This window comes from Chlorocebus sabaeus, chromosome 6 (assembly GCF_047675955.1).
Source record: "Chlorocebus sabaeus isolate Y175 chromosome 6, mChlSab1.0.hap1, whole genome shotgun sequence".
Lineage (NCBI taxonomy): Eukaryota > Metazoa > Chordata > Mammalia > Primates > Cercopithecidae > Chlorocebus > Chlorocebus sabaeus.
The window spans coordinates 9,641,108-9,650,386 of record NC_132909.1 but is presented as its reverse complement, the minus strand read 5'-3'; the positions used below and the strand labels follow the sequence as shown (position 1 = coordinate 9,650,386).

Sequence of the window (9,279 nt, the reverse complement as noted above, 5' to 3'; positions counted from 1 at the left end):
CTTTTGCACTTCCTCTTCCCCCCACTTCCCCCCACCACTCCCCGACCCCAGCGTTCAAATGACTCCTGTCTTCAGCTCAAATTTTACCTCCTCCAAGACGCCTTCCCTGATTCTCCTGTTTCAAGTAGTCTCCCCTGCACTCCATCATTATCTCCATCACTGTGTTTGATTTATTATTTTATTTCTTGTTCTTTCTTTTTTTGAGATGGAGTCTTGCTCTGTCACCCAGGCTGGAGTGCGGTAGCATGATTTCGGCTCACTGCAACCTCCGCCTCCCAGGTTCAAGCAATTCTCCTGTCTCAGCCTCCCGAGTAGCTTGGATTACAGGCGCCCACTACCACGCCCAGCTAATTTTTGTATTTTTAGTAGAGATAGGGTTTCACCATGTTGGCCAGGCTGGTCTTGAACTCCCGACCACAGGTGATCCTCCAGCCTCGGCCTCCCAAAGTGCTGAGATTACAGGCATGAGCCACTGCGTCCAGCCTATTATATTTGTTTTTCAAGGCAGTTATCCCTAGCTGAGATTTATCTTCATCATTGATGTTTTCTCTTGTCTGTCTTCCTCTACTAGAAGACAAGCTCCATAATACCAGCAGGGGTCGTGTCTGTTTTCATTATTAACTCCTAGATCAGAGTACATGTTCAATAAATGTTTGATGAAGGAACAGCTTAGGTGTGTGAGTGTACCAGTATTACCTTATTCATTCAGCATAAGTATCAGAATTATTATCAGTATTAGTATTTTGTCAGTATTATTATACTCTTGACATAGACTAAGATACTGGAGCCCAGGTGGGTGAAATAATTGGCTCAAATTCACTGAGCCAGGAAATGATGGCACTGGGATTCTTAACTTCTGTCTCCTCCTCCCCACCTTCCAGAGTTTCACACATTTTTTAAAATTATTATTATTATTTTTTGGCCACAGAGTCTCAATTTGTCGCCCAGGCTGGAGGGCAGTGGTGCAAACTCAGCTCACTGCAGCCTCCACCTCTCGCGTTCAAGCGATTCTTGTGGCTCAGCCTCCCGAGTAGCTGGGATTACAGTCGCCCGCCACCACGTCCCGCTCATTTTTGTATTTTTGATAGAGACGGGTTTCCACCATGTTGGCCAGGCTGGTCTCGAGCTCCTGACCTCAGATGATCTGCCCTTCTCGGCCTCCCAAAGTGCTGGGATTACAGGCGTGAGCCACAATGCCGTGCCGAGTTTCACAAACTTCATCTCCCATCCTCTAACCCCCACCACGGGGCCAACTTCATCAGCCCAATCTCAATGCATGCCACAGAAATCTGGCCTCCTTTCCCAGACTCCTATCCAGCCCCAAGCTCCATCAGGGAAAGCAGACATCCGGTCCCAAGACAAGACCTCAAAACCCAAGGGTCCTGAGAATCGGGCCCTCCCACCCTTGACGCTTGCCCCTCCCCAGAGCCCCATTCCAAGAGTTTCTCCTCTCAACCCTGGGAGGGAGCCCCAGATGATGTCTGTCTGAGGGGATTGGGTGGGGGCCCAAAGAAAGAGGAACCGGAGTGCCTGGGCCCTCCCACTGGCGGCGGACCTCAGCTGGGCGCGGTGAGGGTGGGTTTATATAAGGGTCAGTATATATTGCGAGGAGGAGAGAAAGAGAAACGGGATCAAGAGCGAAGGCGGCCCAGACAGTGAGGGCAGGAGGAAGAGAGGAGAGGCAGAAGGAGAGCGAGCGAGAGAGAAAGGGTTCCGGATTGGAGGGGAGAGCAAGGGAGGAAGGCGGTGAGAGAGGCGGGGGCCTCGGGAGGGTGAAAGGAGGGAGGAGAAGGGCGGGGCACGGAGGCCCGAGCGGGGACGAGACCGACTCCAGCTCTGACTTTTTTCGCGGCTCTCGGTAAGTTTCCAGTCCGTTATTCAGGGCTGGGACTTCTTAATTTACTTGGGAATGTAGCAGTTTGGGAAGGATACCCCCAGGCTGGGAGAGACGCCCCTTACTCTTGGAAATCCTTGTCATTTAATAAGTGATCTCTTAGCACTTGAGGTGGGGATATGGGAAGGGGTGGGGCCCAGCAAAGTTTTGGGGTCCCAGCAGAGCCCTCCACCGAAAACTTCCTGCAGTTTTTCCCTCAGCGGTGTCCACTGTCCTCTGAGGGCCCTGAGATCAGGGCATTGCATGAGAACACCCCAAATCTGGGAGACCTCTAGGCCCCCTGTTCCTGGGCACCAAAGGGTCCTGGGAGGCTAACTCCTTCTCAGGCCTCTCTTCCCCGAAACGCGAATCCCATCCATTTCCTCCAGAAGATGTCCAGCAGTCACCAGTCTGGCAGCAGGGTGGGGTGAGGACCTCGTGGACATAGCCAGAGGCTGGGGTTTCCCTGGTGCTTAGAGATGGGGGGGAGCAGCAATGAGTCACCAGATGACTCACCAGGTCCCCCTCCTCCCCTCACCCCAGGAGAGGAGTGGTGTGAGTCAAGGATGCCTGTCGCTGGGGACAGCTCCTCCATCCTGACACATCAGGGTTTGGGGCGGGGGTCTCAACTTGAATTTTCACCATCTGGCCTGTATGTAACCCAGAGACAGGGTTCTGGGGAGAAAGGAGCCACATTGCAAGTCCTCCTCATTCAAGGACCCCAAGAATCCATCTCTGGCCCTCTCCACCCCTCCAGCCAATGGGGAACTCAGGAATCCAGGCCCCAGCGGCCTCCTCCCTGAGAGACCCAGGAGTCTGCACCCAAGCCCTTCCTCCATCAGGAGACATCTCACCTGCCTTTGTGCCAATTTTTTTTTTTTTTTTTAGACAGAGTCTTGCTCTGTTACCCAGGCTGGAGTGCAATGGCACGATCTCAGCTCATTGCAACCTTCACCTCCCGGATTCCAGTGATTCTCCTGCCTCAGCCTCCTGAGTAGCTGGGATTACAGGCACGCGCCACCACACCCAGCTAATTTTGTATTTTTAGTGGAGATGGGGTTTCACCATGTTGGCCAGGCTGGTCTCGATCTCCTGACCTCAAGTGATCCACCTGCCTCGGCCTCCCAAAGTGCTGGGATTATAGGCGTGAGCCACTGTGCCTGGGCTGTGCCAACCTCTTGAGACTCCGTCCCCTGCTCCCCCTCCCCAGGCTTCCACCGCAGCCATGTCACTCCTCTTGCTGGTGGTCTCAGCCCTTCACATCCTCATTCTCATCCTGCTTTTTGTGGCCACTTTGGACAAGGTAAGCCTACTTGAAGCTCAGGGCCCTTCTGCTCCCCTTTGGAATCTTGCCACGCCCCTCTTCTAAAGGTACTCTGGCCCCGCCCCCTTTACCTAGTATTTATTTTATATTTTATTTTATTTTATTTATTTATTTATTTATTTATTTATTTATTTATTTATTTATTTATTTATTTTTTTGAGACGGAGTCTGGCTCTGTCGCCCAGGCTGGAGTGCAGTGGCCAGATCTCAGCTCACTGCAAGCTCCGCCTCCCGGGTTTACGCCATTCTCCTGCCTCAGCCTCCTGAGTAGCTGGGACTACAGGTGCCCGCCACCTCGCCCAGCTAGTTTTTTGTATTTTTTTTAGTAGAGATGGGGTTTCACCCTGTTAGCCAGGATGGTCTTGATCTCCTGACCTTGTGATCCGCCTGTCTCAGCCTCCCAAAGTGCTGGGATTACAGGCTTGAGCCACCGCGCCCAGCCTTTATTTTATTTATTTTGAGACAGGGTCTCACTCTGTCCCCCAGGCTGGAGTGCAGTGGTGCAATCTCAGCTCACTGCAACCTTAGCCTCCCGGTTCAAGCGATTCTCCAGCCCCACGAGCACTGAGATTAGAGGCAGCTGCCACCACACCTGGCTAATTTTTTTTATTTTGGTAGAGACGGGTTTTCACCATGCTGCCCAGGCTGGTCTCAAACCCCTGGCCTCAAGTGATCCGCCTGCCTCAGCCTCCCACAGTGCTGGGATTACAGGCGTGAGCCACCAGGTTAACCCTTTTAGCTCTACCTCCGATGCCTCCTCCCTATCCTAACCCTACCCCCTCTCGTATTAAATCCTAGCTCTCCCCAGTTCTGCCCCATCCCAGACACCCCACCCTTTTCCCAGCCCTTCCCACAGTCTCCCTGACCCTGTCCCCTCCCCTTTCCTAACCCTGCCCCTTGTTTCATTCTCTGTCCATCTCAGTCCTGGTGGACTCTCCCTGGGAAAGAGTCCCTGAATCTCTGGTACGACTGCACGTGGAACAATGACACCAAAACGTGGGCCTGCAGTAACGTCAGCGAGAATGGTGAGGGGTGAGGGCGGCGGGACTGGTCTTCAAAGGGGAAGGGAAACCCTTAGTGTCCTCAGGGAACCAAGAATTGGGAACCCTCCCCCAACAAAGTGGGATGGGCGGGGTCCAGGCCTGAGTGGCTGAGTGCCTAGGGCTAATGCATGTCCCGCCTGTCTGGATGTACCTACGTCTTGGTTTTTTTTCTTTTTCTTTTTTTTTTTTTGAGACGGAGTCTTGCTCTGTCGCCCGGGCTGGAGTGCAGTGGCCGGATCTCAGCTCACTGCAAGCTCCGCCTCCCGGGTTTACGCCATTCTCCTGCCTCAGCCTCCCGAGTAGCGGGGACTACAGGCGCCCGCCACTTCGCCCGGCTAGTTTTTTGTGTTTTTAGTAGAGATGGGGTTTCACCGTGTTAGCCAGGATGGTCTCGATCTCCTGACCTCGTGATCCGCCCATCTCGGCCTCCCAAAGTGCTGGGATTACAGGCTTGAGCCACCGCGCCCGGCCTTCTTTTTCTTTTTTTTTTTTGAGACGGAGTTTTCCTCTTGTTGCCCAGGCTGGAGTGCAGTGGCGCAATCTCGGCTCACTGCAACCTCTGCCTCCCAGTTCCGAGCAATTATCCTGCCTCAGCCTCCCGAGTAGCTGGAACTGCAAGTGTGTGCCACCATGCCTGACTAATTTTGTATTTTTAGTAGAGACAGGGTTTCACCATGTTGGCCAGGCTGGTCTTGAACTTCTGACTTCAGGTGATCCACCTGCCTCGGCCTTCCAAAGTGCTGAGATTACAGACGTGAGCCACCGCGTCCAGCCAGTACCTCCTGTTCTGAAGAGGCCATATAGATAAAAGCCTCCTCCTCTGACTCAGAAAGGGTGAGACAGCATGCTATAGGTTTAAAGAATAGAGAGGGGAGGCCAAGGCGGGTGGATCATGAGGCCAGGAGTTTGAGACCACCCTGGCCAAGATTATGAATCCCCGTCTCTACTAAAAAATACAAAAAAATTAGCTGGGCATGCTGTCATGCGCCTGTAGTCCCAGCTACTCGGGAGGCTGAGGCAGGAGAATCGCTTGAACCGGGAGATGGAAGTTGCAGTGAGCTGAGATTGCACTACTGCACTCCAGCCTGGGCAACAGAGTAAGACTCCATCTTAAAAAAAAAAAAAAAGAGAGAGAAATCTCCGAAGATTCTGAGAAGACAAGAGTATTTTTCCAAAGCCTTAAGGAGATGGGGCTGGTGCTCTGAATGGATGCCTGGGACCATTTCATCCAAGTTCCAAGGGAATAGGGCTGAAACCACTTAAGGTGCTAAAGGGGTGGGGCCAGGTGCATTGGAGTTCTAAAGGAATAGAGCTGCATCTATCTAAAGTTCTGTGTGAAAGATTTAATACAAAACTAAGATTAAAGGAAGTGGTCTGCTCTCACCACTTCTATTCAACGTTTTACTGGAGTAGCCAATGCAAGAAGGCAAGAAAAATAAATAAAAGGCATGGGAAATAAATTAGGAAAAAGCGTCTCTATTCCCAGTAAACATGTTGTAGAAAATCCATTAAAATTCTGCAAAGTGGACAGGCACAGTGGCTCGCACCTGTAATCCCAGCACCTTGGGAGGCTGAGGAGGAAGGATCACTTGAGCCCAGGAGTTCAAGACCAGCCTGGACAACATAGGAAAACACTGTCTCTACAAGAAATTTAAAAATTACCCAGGTGTGGTGGCTTGTGCCCGTGACCCCAGCTACTCAGGAGGCAGGGGTGAGAGAATTTCTTGAACCCTGGAGGACAAGGCTGCAGTGAGCCATGATTGCACCACTGAACTCCAGCTTGGGCAACAGAGCAAGACCTGGTCTCAAAAAATAAATAAATAAATAAATAAATAAATAAATAAATAAAATAAAAATCTGCAAAGCAACTACTAGAACTGAGACAGGAATTTAGCAAGGTAACAGGGCTCAAGGTCAACATAAGCAATAATCTAAGTGAGCTTGTATGGGTCTAAACAGGAGCAGGGATGGGGCAGAGAAGGGTCACATGGTGAGCAATCAGGTGGAGCTGGCACTCTGGACCCACCGTGATGTCCCCTTCTGTGTCCTCCTTACTGCAGGCTGGCTGAAGGCGGTGCAGGTCCTCATGGTGCTCTCCCTCATTCTCTGCTGTCTGTCCTTCATCCTGTTCATGTTCCAGCTCTACACAATGCGACGAGGAGGTCTCTTCTATGCCACCGGCCTCTGCCAGCTTTGCACCAGTGAGCACTGCCCCTCCCCACCCCTAATCCCCCAAGAATTGAGCAGAAGGGAAGTGGGGTGCGTCAAGATGCTGGTGGCCCTGAGAATGGGCCTCTCACAGAAGAAAACAATTTTCAACACCCCAAGAGCCACGAGAGGTGCCTCCGTGGGCTACCTCTCTGCCCCCAGGGATTGCTGGGACTTGTAGTTTTCAGTGGCTAATGATAGTTGTGGCTTGTGTCTATGAGTCATCAGGGAACTTAGAGCTTCAGGGAGCCGGGGCTGGGGAAGGAGGTATAGGTAAATAGTTTTGGTCCCAGGGATTGGGGGTGACGTTGGGGGATAAGCTAATTAGTACCTCAGTAGAGAGCTCTGAATCATAATAGTAATGGTATTTATGTCAGTCAACTGCTGTTTCTCGCGTGCCTATTGTGCATCAGACACTGCAAGGAGTTTTGCTTACTTTTTAATTTTTTGACTTAAGGTGCAAAGGGCTAACTTGATCACAGTCCTCAGTTTGGGGAACATTATTTTTCTAGGTTCTTGCAAAGCCTCTCTCTTGCTTTATTAATTTACTACTGCATGTTTGTCTTATAGAAACACATTCAAAAGTATTCCTTGGATGGATAGATATTATCGGACCTAGAGAGATTAAATAGGTTACCTAAGGCCGCGCTGCAGTTGCACGGCGCTGGGGAGAGAGAACCACAACTCCCAGCAGGCAACGGCGCTGCCCACTCGCCCTCCGGCGTTTCTTTGCCCCCATGGGATATTGGGAAATGTAGTCTTCTTGAGGGGCACTGCGTGACGCGTGGTTTTCGTTTTCCGCAGGCGTGGCGGTGTTTACTGGGGCCTTGATCTATGCCATTCATGCCGAGGAGATCCTAGCGAAGCACCCGCGAGGCGGCAGCTTCGGATACTGCTTCGCCCTGGCCTGGGTGGCCTTCCCTCTCGCCCTGGTCAGCGGCATCATCTACATCCACCTGCGGAAGCGGGAGTGAGCGCCCCGCCTCGCCCGGCGGCCCCCGCCCGCTCCCGGCCCCCCTCGCCGCGCGTCCTCCAGAAAATAAAACTGTTTAACCGCGGGCTCTGCCTTGATCTCTTTCCTTCCTTCCTTCCGCCTCCAGGGACCCAGGCTGCGCACGCTTGACCTCTCCTGAACCTAACAGGGTTCCCACCACCAGCTGCTCAGCCCTCAGAATGCCCATCTCCCAGTCCCCAATCCCTTCCTCCCGGGGACACAGGAGCCAGGACCCCAGTCACCTTTTCCCTCCCACAGACCCGACAGCCTGGGCCTTCCCCTCTCAAGGCCCAAGAGACCTCTGAGAGGCACCTGAATCTAGACCTTCAGACACTTCTGGGAAGAACCTGGATTCTGGGTCCCAGCAAACCCTCTTAGGATAGGAAGCCTGCAGTGACCAGTCAGTCCTGTCTCTTTGCCCAAGCTTCTGTCACTCTGTTGCTCTCTCTCAGAGCCCCGGGCATAGTGTGTGTTTCTAGATTGTTGGACTCTTTTCTTTTTGTCCAGGCTGGAGTGCAGTGGTGCGATCTCGGTTCACTTCAACCTCCGCCTCCCTGCAACCTCCGCCTCCCGGTTCAAGCGATTCTCCTGCCTCAGCCTCCCGAGTAGCTGGGACTACAGGCACGAGCCACCACACCTGGCTAACTTTGGACTCTCTATTCTTTCTACTAACTTTCCATTTGGGAAGAGAGCTTTCTTTTTCCCTCTAGGAAACCAGTCTCTCTCTCTCTCTTTTTTGAGACGGAGTTCTCGCTCTGTCACCCAGGCTGGAGTGCAGTGGCGTAATCTTCACTCACTGCTACCTCCGCCTCCCGGGTTCAAGCAATTCTCCTGCCTCAGCCTCCTGAGCAGCTGAGATTACACGCGCCCACCACCATGCCTGGCCAATTTTTGTATCTTTAGTAGAGACGGGGTTTCACCATGTTGGCCAGGCTGGTCTCGAACTCCTGACCTCAGGTGATCCACCCACCTCAGCCTCCCAAGGTGCTGGGATTACAGGCGTGAGCCACCACGCCTGGCCCAGTCTCCCTCTCTAGGGACTGAACATTTGGGGTCCTAGAGAGGGAGACTTCCCCTCTCTCCAAAGGCTGCCTCTAGCCTATATGACATGTTAGCAAAAATTAGAAGGCACCCCTTCTTCTCGCTGACCCAGCCCCACACCAGGACACATGCAGGGGTATGAGCTGGATCTTACAGCCACCCAGCCGTGGCTGTGTTCCTTTGTGCAGTTAACAATCTGCACAGGCCGGGTTTGGTGGCTCACACCTGTAATCCCAGCACTTTGGGAGGCTGAGGTGGGTGGATCACCTGAGGTCAGGAGTTCGAGACCAGCCTGGCCAACATGGTGAAACCCCCATCTCTACTGAAAATACAAAAAATTAGCCAGGCATGGTGGCAGGCGCCTGTAATCCCAGCTACTCGGAAGGCTGAGGCAGGAGAATCACTTGAACCCAGGAGACGGAGGTTGCAGTGAGCCAAGATCACGCCATTGCATTCCTGCCTGGGCAACAAGAGCGAAACTCCGTCTCAAAAAAAAAAAAAAAAAATCTGCAAATCTGCATAATCGCACATGGCTACCCTATCTCCTCTGTTCATCAGGCCCTGGGACTCCTCAGGAATCAGATCCTTCTAAGATCCTCTTCTATGACTGTCTTTGTTTCACCAACCATGAACCCAGCCTCTTTTTAGGACTACAGCTTTCTCTGTCTGGGACCACAAGATCTAGCTAGAGTCCCTCCCTTCTTTCCAGGATTCAATTGCTTTCCTTCCCTCCAACTCCTGCAGCCATTCTACTCATCCAGATTTCTTAAAATAATTTTTTAACTGCTCCTACACA

At 52.3% G+C, this 9,279-nt stretch overlaps 1 protein-coding gene across 2 annotated transcripts; it reads left to right on the top strand.

The window, feature by feature from the left end:
- The first annotated feature begins 1,604 nt into the window (after positions 1-1,604).
- EMP3 (epithelial membrane protein 3 (MAM blood group)) lies at positions 1,605-7,507 on the top strand. Of its 2 annotated transcripts, none has more exons than XM_007997413.3 (5): positions 1,605-1,858; positions 3,084-3,176; positions 4,120-4,222; positions 6,301-6,441; positions 7,253-7,507. In XM_007997413.3, exons 2-5 carry the CDS (start codon positions 3,099-3,101, stop codon positions 7,420-7,422), a joined length of 492 nt encoding a protein of 163 aa, XP_007995604.1. In that variant the 5' UTR covers positions 1,605-1,858; positions 3,084-3,098; the 3' UTR covers positions 7,423-7,507. The 2 variants fall into 2 exon arrangements, with proteins under 2 accessions (XP_007995604.1, XP_072872324.1); XM_073016223.1 differs by having other exon boundaries at positions 1,611-1,746.
- Positions 7,508-9,279: the final 1,772 nt, after the last annotated feature.